The 14,408-nt window shown below is 47.2% G+C and overlaps 1 protein-coding gene across 3 annotated transcripts in view; it reads right to left on the bottom strand.

Moving 5' to 3' along the window:
- The window catches only part of SLC23A2 (solute carrier family 23 member 2), a 121,606-nt gene that overhangs the window by 26,208 nt on the left and 80,990 nt on the right, over positions 1 to 14,408 (bottom strand). For all 3 annotated transcript variants that reach the window (XM_066237914.1, XM_066237915.1, XM_066237916.1), the window contains 3 exons: positions 10,483 to 10,571; positions 9,414 to 9,484; positions 8,279 to 8,460 (listed from right to left, as the gene is read on the bottom strand). In XM_066237914.1, coding sequence (XP_066094011.1) covers positions 8,279 to 8,460; positions 9,414 to 9,484; positions 10,483 to 10,571 — 342 coding nt within the window. The remainder of the gene's footprint in view (positions 1 to 8,278; positions 8,461 to 9,413; positions 9,485 to 10,482; positions 10,572 to 14,408) is intronic.

Here is a 14,408-nt window from a genome sequence, read left to right as displayed (position 1 = left end):
TTTACACTGAACTGCTGTGGTTTCCAGCTTGTGCCCTTGCAGGGATTAGGAACTAGGGCTGAAGGTGGGGACCAGTTCTCATGCTGTACAAAGGATGCTCCCAGCTGTGTCTCTCCCTCCCCCATCACTGAGGACTCATTCATGCAGGACTCCCCTGCCCTCCCCCATGTCCCCTGCATTCCTGAGGTCACTCTATTGGTGAAGCTGTGCTAGAGTAACTGGAAACCTGGTGACAAAAATTCCTTTAACTTTCGTTAACATGCCAACCTGTCCCCCAAACAGGTCGTTTGAAGGGTAATTTACTGAACTATCCTGAACAGCTTCACCAACTAGAACCACAGAAATATAACTGGAATGTTCTTAAAAATAAACTGGGTTTTTTTAAAAAGTGTAAATTGATTACTAGTCAACAGTTTTCCTATTCTGATTGTCTGGGGGGTCTAATAAGAGCCTCGAGGGCTTCCGTCCTGGCACCTCCTCCTTTGAGGCTTTTTTTTTTTTTTTTTCCTGAAGCTGGAAACGGGGAGAGACAGTCAGACAGACTCCTGCATGCGCCCGACCGGGATCCACCCGGCACGCCCACCAGGGGCGACACTCTGCCCCTCCGGGGCGTCGCTCTGCCACAACCAGAGCCACTCTAGCGCTTGGGGCGGAAGCCAAGGAGCCATCCCCAGCGCCCGGGCCATCTTTGCTCCAATGGAGCCTTGGCTGCGGGAGGGGAAGAGAGAGACAGAGAGGAAGGGGGAGGGGTGGAGAAGCAAATGGGCGCTTCTCCTATGTGCCCTGGCCGGGAATCAAACCCGGGTCCCCCGCACGCCAGGCCGACGCTCTACCGCTGAGCCAACCGGCCAGGGCCCTTTGAGGCATTTTAGAAAGTCCTGTACGTACCTGCAATCACAGTGCACAGAGATCCCTGCTGTATTCTTTGTCAGCATACAGCAATGACCTGCAAATTCCTCGTTTGTAATACAAATGACTGGATGTATTTTGTTAGCATATTTTTATTCTATGTTTTACTATTTAAAAAATTTATCCCATTTTCAAGACAAAAGAAATTTACAAGTTTATACTTTAAAGAATTTATATAGTCAAAATTTCACTAGACCAATCTTTTTAATTTAGGAGGTATTTGGGTTTTGACCCTGAAGTTGCATCTTATAAGCATCAGACATGTAATGTGCTTAAAACTGCTACACTGATCATATCAGTTAGGGGTTTGGGCTTGGAGGGAGTTTTTTGGGGGGTTAATTTTATTTTTTTAAATCTAAAAGCCTTAAAGATTCTGTCAGCCTCAGATCATCGTACAAAGGGATTTCTGTCAACTGCCAGTCTGTGTACTGCTGCTTGGCCGCGGCTCATTGGTGGGTCACAGAATAAAGCACACATGGATGGGGGGGGGGGGAGTAAACAAAAACTTTTTTCAAGAAAAACACAGTTCCCATGCATGCTGTTAGAAATGTCACCACATATAACCTCCCCTAAGATTGTGTCTCTAAATGCCACTTCTATTGGAGTGACTTGAGATCCACTACCACTGCCCTCGCTAACGGCATCCCTGTGAATATGCACTCTGACAACAGGAGGGAGGGCAATCCTTTTAAAAACACTATTGGCCCTGGCCGGTAGGCTCATCAGTTGAGCGTCAGCTCAGCGTGTGGAAGTCCGGGTTCGATTCCCGGCCAGGGCACACAGGAGAAGTGCTCATCTGCTTCTCCACTCTTCCCCTTCCCCTTTCTCTCTATCTCTTCCCCTCCCGCAGCCAAGGCTCCATTGGAGCAAAGTTGGCCGAGTCCTGAGGATGGCTCCATGGCCTCTGGTGCCTCAGGCGCTAGAATGGCTCTGGCCACAACAGAGCATCACCCCCTGGTGGGCATGCCAGGTGGATCCTGGTCAGGCACATGTGGGGGTCTGACTGCCTCCCCACTTCTAACTTCGAGAAACAAAAAACAAAAAATCACTCACTATTTATTTTACTGTTAAATGGCTGTTCATATATATAGCCTTCATTATGCCACTGGGACTCTCTTTAATTAATGAAATACTATGAATTGGAGACATTAGCCGTTTTTATAGAATTTGTTGTAAATCCTTCCAAGATTCATTTATAATTCAGTGTCAGTGGTTGTTTGATATGAGTTTTAAATGCGTAAGAAGTAAAATCTATCGATCTTTTCTCTTTTTTAATATCTGCTTTAGGATCTTCTTTGTCTTATGATTAATATGCAGGTTTTCACCTAGTACTTTTATAGTTTTATTTTCTACATTTAAGTCTAATTCAACTAAAATATAATTTGATACAAACTAGGAATATAATTTTTTCCCAAATAATTATCTAATTTTTCTTCCACAACTCTTTCATTTCCCAGTGATTTCAAATATGATGGCATCATATACTAAATATGAATTATTTTCTTGGTTCTGTTTCTGCCGCCCCAGTTCTGCTCTACCAAAGTCATTCCTGTCCCAGGACCATGTTATTAAGCTCTGGGATGTATTGTAATTTCCTCCCGACCTTTCTGGCATTGATCCCTGTTACTTTATTTTCTTGTCTTCTGCTTTGCTTAGTCCATTCAGGACAACTCTAAATGATACCAGTAGTAATAAGCATGCTTATCTTGGTTTCTGATTACAATAGGCAGGCCTGGTTTAAGTCTTTCACCATTAAAGAATGGGGCATTTTAATTAAAATCTTATCTGTGAAAGATTAGTCTAACAGTTTGCAGTAGGGATAATATATAGTTGAATATGAATTTTTTTTTTTTTTTTTTTTTTTTTTTTAACAGGGACAGAGAGAGTCAGATAGAGGGATAGACAGACAGGAACGGAAAGAGATGAGAAGCATCAATCATCAGTTTTTTGTTGTGACACCGTAGTTGTTCATTGATTGCTTTCTCATATGTGCCTTGACCGTGGGGCTACAGCAGACTGAGTAACCCCCTGCTTGAGCCAGTGACCTAGGGTCCATGCTAGTGAGCTTTTTGCTCAAGCCAGATGAGCCTGCGCTCAAGCTGGCGACCTCAGGGTCTCGAACCTGGGTCCTTCCGCATCCCAGTCCAACGCTCTATCCACTGCGCCACCGCCTGGTCAGGGTGAATTTTTTGTGTAACCACAGTTTTTGTTAATAAAATTCACATGGACCAATAATGGATTTTATTAATAAAATTTCTAATATTTAATCATCCTTGTGTTCCTGACATAATATAAAATTCATTGTTCTTTTATTCTTTTCCCAAACCATGTTCCAAGGGGCATTCTTCCCAGATGTTTGCAGATGTGACACTTAAGAAAATAAATCAAGTGTGCGCAGAGCTGGACACGAAGGCCCTTTTCGGAAGAGTATTCTGCACACTTGGGTTTTAAGAGATTTCAAGAAGCCTTACAGTAGAGAAAGATGCTGAGCTTTGCATGCTACTACGCGACTGTACCTGAACTCGGCTCTGAGTTTTCCATACCTCGGGAAGGAAAAAGTTGGTCAGACTCTCCCTAGTGCATTAGCTCTGTCAGTATTCGCATTAAGACAAAATTGACTGAGGCATCTCCCTTCTTAAGCTCCAGAACAGTTTAATCAGTGCAAGAATTCTCTTCCTTGAAGATGTACTATGTTCACTGTCTAACCACTGGAATCTAGAACTTCTTTTCGGGATAAAAATCCTTAAATGATACTCCTGGCTTTTCCCAGGTCACAGGTATACTCACTCTGACTCCCTACTCCAGTCTTCCCCTCACTTCCTGCCTGCTCTGGGACAGATGGTGAGCCAGGTGCTTGGCGTTGCCGTGGTGATCAGCAGCGAGCTGAGGCCCTGCCCTCACAGATTGGACACCCCAGGTAAAAAGATGAGCTCTTGGCCCTGGCCGTTTGGCTCAGTGGTAGAACGTTGGCCAGGTGTATGGATGTCCCATGTTCGATTCCTAGTCAGGGCACACAGGAGAATTGTCTATCTGCTTATCCCCTCTCCCCCCTCTCTCTTCCTCTCCTGCAGCCATGGTTCAATTGGAGTGAGTTGGCCCTGGGCACTAAGGATGGTTCCATGGCCTCTACCTCAGGTGCTAAGATGAGCTCGGATGGTGAGCATTGGCAATGAAAAAAAACAACAGCAGAAAGAAAAGGGTCAACAGAAGGATTCAGGATAAAGCTGAGGAAAATTCCTATGAATACAGAAAAAAAGATGAAGAGATGAGAAGCAGGAGAGGGAAGCTGAGGAAGAGTTTGGGAAAGTCAACATTCTAGAAGTACCAGAAATAGATGAACAGGAATGGAGGGAGGAAGGCACCTGTGAAATAACTCAGGATCACTTCCCACCTCTGGACACCCAAGAATCCAGTGCTAAAAAGCTTCGAGTGCCCAGTATGAGGTATGAAACAAACCAGCAAGGCACGGGGTGAGGTTTCAGACAGCAGGACAAGACCTAGCGGCTTCCAGAACTCTAGCCTGTGTCTTACTGAAATTTTAAAAGGAGGTGGCAGTAGAGCAAGGGTCCCCATACTACGGCCCGCGGGCCACATGTGGCCCCCTGAGGCCATTTATCCGGCTCCCGCTGCACTTCCGGAAGGGGCACCTCTTTCATTGGTGGTCAGTGAGAGAGCACAGGATGCATCCTGTGTGCTGTATGTGGTGCGCAGCGATGCGGGATGCACGTGTCAGGGCTCCGGAAGCGCGTCGTATCACTTGTTACGGCTAGCGGCTAGCATTGACAAATATGGAACCAGACACTGACCATCTCATTAGCCAAAAGCAGGCCCATAGTTTCCATTGAAATACTGGTCAGTTTGTTGATTTAAATTTACCTGTTCTTTATTTTAAATATTGTATTTGTTCCTGTTTTGTTTTTTTACTTTAAAATAAGATATGTGCAGTGTGCTTAGGGATTTGTTCATAGTTTTTTTTATAGTCCGGCCCTCCAACGGTCTGAGGGACAGTGAACTGGCCCCCTGTGTAAAAAGTTTGGGGACCCTTGCAGTAGAGGAAGCTTTGAAGAGACAGTGGCCAAACATTTTACAGGACTGAGAACAGATAAAGAAGGAGCAGAAGAGAAACTGGAGACCAGTCAGAAGCAATGGCTGAGGGTGGTTCTAACTACCCAGAGGATAGACCCAGGACCTGCTCTGAAGGAGGGACCAAAAGCCGGGCCGTCCACGGGGAGCAAGGGGAAGGAAAGAATCAGGGACAGCTGCAGAGTTCCCAGCTTAAGCAATCAGGTACACAGCTGCGCCATTGGCAGAAAGGAGGTGGGCAAGGGGGTGGAGCTGGTTTAGGGGGCAAACGGGGAATCAAAAGTTTGGAGCTTTCTTCCTGTAAAGTTTGAGATGTCTTGTGCAACAGCAAATGGAGAAGGCAAGTCAGGGGTTAGGTTGTTAAGTCTGGGGTTCAGACGTCTGGGCTACAGGTTGGTGTGGAAGTCACCAGCATTACAGATGTTTGCTGATGCCAGGGCCTCGATGATCTAGGGGGCAAGCACGTGGAAGAAGGAAGTCCACGACCAAGCTCTGAGGTACCCCAACAGTCACACATTACAATGCGAAGGACTCAATTTTGCTTATTTATGCTTTTCTGGAAAACCACCCATTTTGTTATTTTTTTTTAATTTGGGGGCAGGGAGCGAAGATTGAACCCATCCTCTCTGGCCTGGCGGTCCTACCCCTTTATTTGTGAGTGTATCCTTCTCACCTGCTTAGCCTGCCAGGAGTCTGTCTCCGTGCCAGTCTCCAAAAGAGCACCTTCAGATTTATCACTTCTATCTGTTTCATATTGTTTGTATGCTTACTCATTCTTTTCCCCTTCCTTCACAGGGCTCCTTTTTTATCCTGTTTTTCTAGTTTCTGGAAGTAGCTCCTCATGTCCTTTCATTGCCTCTAAGGTTATGAGTTTTCTCTAAAACAACCCTCGACTATTCTGTGAAGTGTGATCAGTGCAGTTAACATCATCATTTTTTAAATTATTGCAATTCTGAAGTTTCACTAAATATTTTATATATAACTCTGACTACAAATTACTTATAACTGCCTTTTTGTGTGTGTGTGATGACAGAGGCAGAGAGAGAGAGAGGGACAGACAGACAGGAAGGGAGAGAGATGAGAAGCATCAATGCTTCGTTGCGGCTCCTTAGTTGTTCATTGATTGCTTTCTCATATGTGCCTCGAGTGGGGGGTTACAGCAGACCGAGTGATCCCTTGCTCAAGCCAGTGACCTTGGCTCAAGCTGACGAGCCTTGCTCAAACCAGATGAGCCCGCGCTCAAGCTGGTGACCTCAGTGTCTTGAACCTGGGTCCTCGGTGTCCCAGTCCGACGCTCTATTCACTGCACCCCGCCTGGTCAGGCGTAACTGCCTTTTTTTTGAGCTTCTAAGCCATTTGGGGGTTTTCTTTGCCTTTTTGTTTTTGATTCCTAAATTAACTGTATGACGGGAAACATAATTTCTCCTTTCATGGAACTCACGGCATCTCATTGAATGAACATTCTAATATGCCTTCTCCACACAAAACCTGGTGTGAAATGTACTGACCAGCCTTCAATGAAATGAGAAAATTAAGAACAATCCTGGATATTTTCACATACCTTATTCCAGTCTTGGAGCCATTTTTCTTTTTATTATTATTATTTGTTTTGACAGAGATAGTGAGTCAGAGAGAGGGACAGACAGGGACAGACAAGAAGGGAGAAAGATGAGAAGCATCAATTCTTCATTGCAGCACCTTAGTTGTTAATTGATTGCTTTATCATATGTGCCTTGACTGGGGGGGGAGCTACAGCAGAATGAGTGACCCATTGCTCAAGCCAGTGATCTTTGGGCTCAAGCCAGCGATCACGGGTCATGTCTACGATCCCATGCTCAAGTCAGCACCCCAGCACTCAAGCTGGTAAGCCGCACTCAAGCCGGACAAGCTGCGCTCAAGCTGGCGACCTCGGGGTTTCGAACTGGGTCTACTGCATCCCAGTCTGATGTTCTATCCACTGTGCCACCGTCTGGTCAGGCCCATTTTCCTATTACATGATCAACCGCTACAAATGCTCTATGGAGGGATGACGTCAGAGTAATGGCGACGTGAGAGATACTCTTGGTCCCTCCCCTTGCAATTTCAACAAACTCGAAAGCAATAATGCAGCAGAAGAACTCCAGCTGGGCTGGCAGGCACGCCTGAAAGATCCATGCGTGGAGTCAGCTAAAGGTGGGGAGGGCTGAGAAAGGGGGCGGAAGATAAGAGACACTGCGGTTAGCTCCAGAGAGAAGAGAAACCCAGACTGTCTGGGTCTTCTTCTGCCGGGAGGAGTGGAAAGGTTGTGAGGCAGCCGGAAAGATACTAAACAAAGTAATGGCAGAAAGAGGGGTCAGGGCCAGGGGTCCTGCGGTCTGCTGGCAGCCCACACTTGGCACAGAGACAGAGAAAAACAAAGTGCAGCCCCCAAGCCTCCCAGATCCCTCCATCCTCCCTCGCACGGAGAATGGCAGAGACATACCCCACAGCTGGTTCTACAGCCCAGTCTTTCCCGTGAAGAGCAGCGGTGTTCTGTGTCTAGTTCCCTGGTCTGTTGAGACCTGGGGAAAGGTGCCCAGAGGCCTGAGATCACCATTGCTAAAGCTGTGAAGCCCTCACAATACATATGCTCTCTAGACCCACAAGAGAAAGTGGGTGCTATTTGTGCTATACAGAATTCAGAGGTTTTAATTAATAATCACTCTTAAGCCATAATCAGAGTCTTAGAGGTCTTTACTGACATTAAAGGGGTACGTGACACTTTCAATGGGCTTGAAGTTCTGTGCCAGAGGACTGGCAATGACTAGCAAGATTCTGGCCTCCCCACAGGTGCGCCGAGCTCTGCGTGGCCTGGGGAGCCACATCGCCTTCAATGCCAACAGACTCCTGCAGCAGTTGTCCCCTGCCAGTCTGAATGCGTTTTTGTGTCTCATCTAAAGGACTCAGTTTCTAGGTACTTCCATTCATGCACAGGGGACTTGGTATGGTCTCCGAAGTCCAGAGCTAGTGGCACCACCATCCTACCCCCCCCCCGCCCCAAGGTCTGAAACCTTATAACCCTTCCTCTATGCATCGCTGCCAAATCTGCCTTTGGCATATCCCGTCTGCAAGTCACTTCCCAACCTCCGGCTCTGAAAAACCCGTCAATAATTTCCTGGCATGAGGTGAATACACTGTGAGACTATTCTGATGTAAAACAAACAAACAACCTATCTTACAAAGTCAGGATGTTCCAAGAGGCTGTCCCTTGGTGGTTAGAAGAAGGGAGACTTTACAGTCCAAGACCGAGCAGTCACAGAACACTTACAGCATGGCGATGCCCCAGTGCTTCCCTGCTCTCTCTCCTGCTGCTTGGAAACCGGAAAGGCCAATGAGGGCCACCGTGGGCGTGATGGTCAGGGGCCCAATGTATTTCAGCAGAGCGCCGGGCAGGCCTAGGAAGCCAATGACCACTTCTATCAGTGAGGACATGATGATGGCCCCTTGGATCTGGAATAAGAGAGGGTACAGACACGACAGTAAGCTGCTTATACATCTCATACTCCAATGTAACCTACAACTGCAACCGAGAGTTCTGCAAGGCACCAGGTTATAACACAACAAGCATGACATGGCTGGAAAATTCCTGGGTGTGGCGGGGGGCCTAGCAAACCTAAGTAGGACCAGACTAATGGAGGAATATAGAAATGGGCGGCTGACGCAAAGCCAGCCTGCCTTTTCCGCTGATAAATGAGACAGAAGTCGTTTCTAATTCTTATTTAAGACGTGCAGCATTCAAAACCCAGCTGAAAAGGAACACTGCAACATTAAGTTTCTTGACTTTAAAAAGTGAGCCCCTGCAGATCATTTAAAAGACAGCGGTATTGACAAAAATGCTAAAGAAATGTTTCCCCTGCACAGAATGGCTGGGCTGATTCTAAGCTAATGGTGAACGATCACGTAGGTTTTAAGGGGTCTGATTAGCTGTCAGCCATTCCTCATGTCTAAGGATTCCCACGACCCGTTCTGTTCAAGTGCACTGTACAGACAATTATCTTTAATTCCTTCCACAAACAGAAGCAAACACTGAGCCTGGGATGAATAGTTCTGCTGCCTGTTGACAAGCCTCTGTGGCTCCTTCCGAGGGAGCCACGCCCCCCCCCCCCCCCCCGCTTACCCTGGGGGGTACAAGTGGGCAGGTCTGCGGGTTCACCACAGGAGAGGAGGAGGGACACAAAAGATGAGAAGCAATATTGTCTGGCTGTACAAAGCATTTCTGCATGCTTTATTTCACAGTGATATCATCTAGAGTTAATGACATGTTTAACGACAGAAATAAACATGTCAGTAGCTGAAAAGAAAAGGAGGGCTTAGTGCGGGCAACTGCTAACGTCTCGGGCGCAACCAGCACTGAGGCCGGGAGGGATCGCAAAGCAGCCGGAGCAGACAATGCCCATCGTTACCTCGCGGATCCGGGGGTACCAGATGTGCTCCGTGTGCAACAGCTCGGTCGTTCCGTTGGCAACTGAAACATCTTGAAAACAAAAGCAGAGACAGAATTTTTCTTGGAGTAACACTGATGTTTCACAGGACACATTCATTTCACTCTTTTTTAAGAAGAATTCCTCCCTGTTGTAAGTCTATTTGTATATAAACACCCATCCCTAAAATTCAACAGTACAGCTTACCATACTGAAAGGTGGACTCCCCAACCCTAATTTAACCAAATTGATTCACTGGCTGAGAGCTTGTCAAAAGCTGAGTGGACTGGCGATGCGCATGCCTAGCGCCAGCCTCACGCAGACTAGCCCTTGAAGCAGCTCACTGACATGCCCAATAGCAGGGTGGCCTAACTGAGGTTTTTAAAAACCTAGCTAAAACAGAGGGCCTTCTCCAGTTCCCAAATCAAATCAGTGGTCACAAAGTAACTCCTAGGAGCAAGGAAGGAAAGGAAAGCTGGGAAACTTTGCTCCTGGAACCTAAAAATGGAACAGTATTTTGAGAGTACTGCAGGTCTGGTTTTCTCAAACCCCCTATTTTATCTGTTCCTGACCTGATCGGGTTACTTAAGGATCTTTGCAATCAGTAAGTGGGGAGAGGGGATGAAAGTCATTTGCAGAAAACCAAAGCAGTCAGATCCTTAAAAAGCAAAGATGTCTCAGAGAAGGAATACTGACGCAGCAGAGAGTGATTACTCGTGGTTCGTAAACTCCACTGAAAGAAAGAGGCAGAAAAAATAGCACAAATATTTTTCTCTTTGTTCCCATACTTATCAACTGCATTAGCATAGAGAGAAATGAGGTTCCTCTGGTCCTCACTTGCTCCGGGGTTAGGGGCGAGCAGGTGGAGAGAGAGAGAGACAGAAACACGGTCCACAGACTGGAGCGTTCTAAGCGGCTTGTTGGCGTGTGTGTTCTATGCCTGATTCCAGAAAAGGAGTGAACGCTGCCCAGGGCAGTGCGTCCAGGCTTCCCTTTTATCACCTGCTTGTTAAAGGACCCCAATGACATATGTGGAAATAACTGCAATTACCTGTGGTGTTACATTTCCATTTATCTAAAGACAGGATGGCTCGAGCAGGGGCCAGAAATGCAAAAGCACTGGCCTGAAACAGGGGTAACCTAAAAGAAACGAGACCAAAACCATGATCACGGCATCAGGAACTACCGAGGTAGTTCACTATTTGACAGCTTAACAGTCTTTTCCATAGACAAACAGCCCATGAGTAAATGCAGGCACACCTGGAAGGAAGAACCCCGCTCTGCCAAGATCTCCTGGGCCACTCGGCCAGGGCCTCTGGCTTCTCCGTCCGCCCCTCCTGCTGCCCTTCCCCCACACAGCCTCGGGATGGGCACTGGGGGAGCCCTGTCGTCAGCATCAGCACCCCAACAGGGCCCCTGCCATCACCTTTCCCCTGGGGGGGGATGTTGCACATTTGGGCATCTCCCTTCCCGCTGAGCTGGAGAGCTCCTCATCGAACATCGGGGGATGTCTTCTGCTCACCACCCTCCTTCTCCTCCTCCCTTTCAAATACTTATCAGTTTTCATAGGAAAACACTGTACCTTCCTCTGTCATTCCATTTTATAAATCATAGACTGCCCTAGATCACAGAGGATAGGCATTAAAGATCATGGTAGTGATCTAGATCTATTGAGAAAAAGGAAAGCCGTAAGTTACAAATCAACAGTGGATATAATATTCTGCCTAATCATAAAAAGACTCAAGTGTTCTAAACCTTATTTTAAATGACCCAGAAAACTTGCTGACTCTCTGTAAAATCTCCTGCCCACATCCTCCAACCAAATGCAGATACTCAGATACCATCATTCAATTATATTTTAGATAGATATGCACATTAACTTCATGAAGACTTGGGCTACTCAATTCGAATTTTCAGAAATGTACAGAAAAGACAAAGGAAGGTCAGCATGTCATTAGAAACGGATGCCATCCTGAATGGTCCAAACGGCATCTGCTTTGCTGCTGTTTCAGATTTGCATCCTAAATTCAGATTTGTTTCCAGCAGTGCATCCTAAGACAATGTAACATGGATTGCACTCAGAAAGCTCATCCTTGGGGAATGCTGCAATCGACGCTGCCTGGGTGACACACTGGATGTGGGACAGTGAAGACTGGCTCTGGGCACCACTCCTGGATACATAAACTATACTCGACTGCAGTCTGCCCTTGACCTTTCCAGGCAAACACTTTATGGCTTCTCCCTCAAACAGACTAAGAGCACTGATGCAAAGCAGTTCACCCACAGTGAAACACCAGGATCCTGGGTTCCTTTGAAAGTGGGTGATAATAGAAAATTCCCACTGTGCCGCCTTGAGGCGACGTGGGGGAGGCTGCACACGCCAGCAACGTGCTCACCACGCCGACGCACACACTACCTGCCTCCAGCAGTTCTGTCGGAAAGCCAAGCGGCGGCTTTACAGGAAGCAGCCGTCAGTACCCCAGCAGCTAAGCGAGGGCTCCTTACGGGGCAGCATGACTCAGCGGCTTGACTATTATTCTCAGGGAAAGCTGCAACAAGAGCGCGGTGTTCTCATCTGATAATGTGGCTTTTGCAGGCACCTCCCCACCGCAATGCTGGTGGGTCCTAAGGCTCCCCAGGTAAGACAAGACTGCCTGCTCTTTGATTTTGTACTAACGACTGGAAAGTACACAAATCCTACTGTGCTTGTCTTTACACCGGCGGTTTCCAAACTACCTGTTTTTATGAATGAAGTGTTACGGCTCACCTATTTACAAGCTGCTGGCAGCTGGTTTCAAGCTGCGATGGGAGAGTCGGAAAGGCACAACAGAGACCACAAAGCCTAAAAGTATGTCCTGCTTGTCTCTACAGAAAACGTTGCCCAACTTTGTCTACAGAAAAGTAGATCTTAAATATGTGCAGAGGTGGTGGATTTTTGCAGATGAAAGTTTTTAAAGTTAATAGTCTCATTAAATGTTAGTAAGAAAAATTCTTAGCACCTAGGCACCTCTGTCATGATACACTCCCAAGGTGAGCTCTAGCCCCAGGGCAGCAAAAGAGCTTAACCAGCCCCCGATGAGTCCCTACTTTGTTCAAAACCCCGATGGAGCCTGACCAGGCAGTGGCGCAGTGGATAGAGCGTCTGACTGGGATGCGGAAGGACCCAGGTTCGAGACCCCGGGGTTGCCAGCTTGAGCGCGGGCTCATCCGGCCTGGGGGGGGGGGGGGGAGCTCACTAGCATGGACCCAAGGTCACTGGCTCGAGTGGGGGGTTACTCAGTCTGCTGAAGGCCCACGGTCATGGCACATATGAGAAAGCAATCAATGAACAACTATGATGTTGCAATGAAAAACTGATGATTGATGCTTCTCATCTCTCTCCGTTCCTGTCTGTCTATATCTATCCCTCTATCTGACTCTCTCTCTGTCCCTGTAAAAAAATTAAAAAAAAAAAAAAAACCCGATGGAGGAGGCACACTAGTTTCTTCCTCAGCACCCAGGTGACCCAAACACGTTGTCTGGCCTCGCCTTTCGGCGGGGCCCCTTCACACACCTGTGCTCCCGGCAAACTGGCCCAGGTCCCAGTATCTGAGCCTTTGCTCATCCCTCCTCTGTCACCAACTCATCTCTAATGTTCAATTTGGATTCATCTTTCAAGGCGCAGGCAAACACCACCCACCTCCTTTGGGAAATATTCCAGGATCTCCCTCTTGGGATGTGTGATGTGTTCTTAGCCAGGGCCCTCTGGCCATGATTGCAGCAAGTCACCTCCCCCAGGTCACCAGGAAGCTGTTTCCTGATTCCCTGGGGGGGGGGGGGGGGGGTCACTGGTTAAAAATGGAGATTTCTTAAAAAATAAAAAAAAGATTTCTGATCTTACCGTTTGCAACAACATGGATGGCCCTAGAGGGCATTGTGCTAAGTGGAAAAAGTCAGACGAAGACAAATACCATGTGATTTCACTTATATGTGGAGTCTAAAACAACACAGAAACAAGCTCATGAAGAACAAACTGACAGATCGGAGGGAGCCTGGGGGGCTGGGTGAAAAAGGTGAGGGATGATTAAGAACAAACTGGTTGTCACAGAACAGTCACAGGGATATAAAGTACAGCACAGAGAATATAGACAACAATAATATAACTATGTACGGTGCCAGGTGGGTACTAGATTTATTGGGGGATACACTTTGTAAGTTATATAAATGGCTAATCACTATGCTGTATACCTAAAACTAATGTAATATTAAATGTCAACTGTCATTTAAAAATTTTACATGGATATTTCTGCATTTCACTCAGTTCTGATTAATAGAGGAGTCACAGGTGGGGTCCTCAAATCTAGATTTTGAACAATGACTTCTAGGTGAGGCTGAGGCACCAAGAGAGGGACAAACCCTGTTCCAAATGAAGGGGTTTATCCTTCTGGTCACTTATGAACCATTTCTTGGGTATCTGCTTAACACAGGCATAATTATAAGCAGGTACATCGATGGGAAAACCTACCCTTGGGCCCTTGAGGAGTTTCTGTTGTGTGAAGGAGATACTAATTGTGGCCACGCATTAAGGGCAATGATGCAGGCAATGCATGATGCCGTGGGAGTCCGTAGGAGAATCGCTTGGGCACAAGGACGGGAAGCACGCTACTGCATACACAAGGGGATCTGAGCAGTCTAGGCAGCGAGAAGCGCAGGTCCAGAACAAGAGCCTCACACAGACTCGGAACCCCGGAGAGTGGCAGAGACCTCACTGTGGGTAGGAGCGCAGGGATCGGTGTGGTGGTCAGAGGACTGGATGGCAAACACCTGCTTTCTTCCTACAGGCAAGAGGAAAACTACCGAAGGACCCGCTCTAAAAGGTGCACTCTGGGAGAATTGAAAACGCTGACTTTAACCCCAAAACTGTTCTCAGAAGGCATTACAACAGGCTGTGGCCTGATCCACTGCGGTCTTGGCTTCGCAGACCCGCACGTTCTGTGG

Source organism: Saccopteryx bilineata, chromosome 6, assembly GCF_036850765.1.
Source record: "Saccopteryx bilineata isolate mSacBil1 chromosome 6, mSacBil1_pri_phased_curated, whole genome shotgun sequence".
NCBI lineage: Eukaryota > Metazoa > Chordata > Mammalia > Chiroptera > Emballonuridae > Saccopteryx > Saccopteryx bilineata.
The sequence above is the reverse complement of the archived record's forward strand: the minus strand, read 5'-3'. Positions and strand labels throughout refer to the sequence as shown.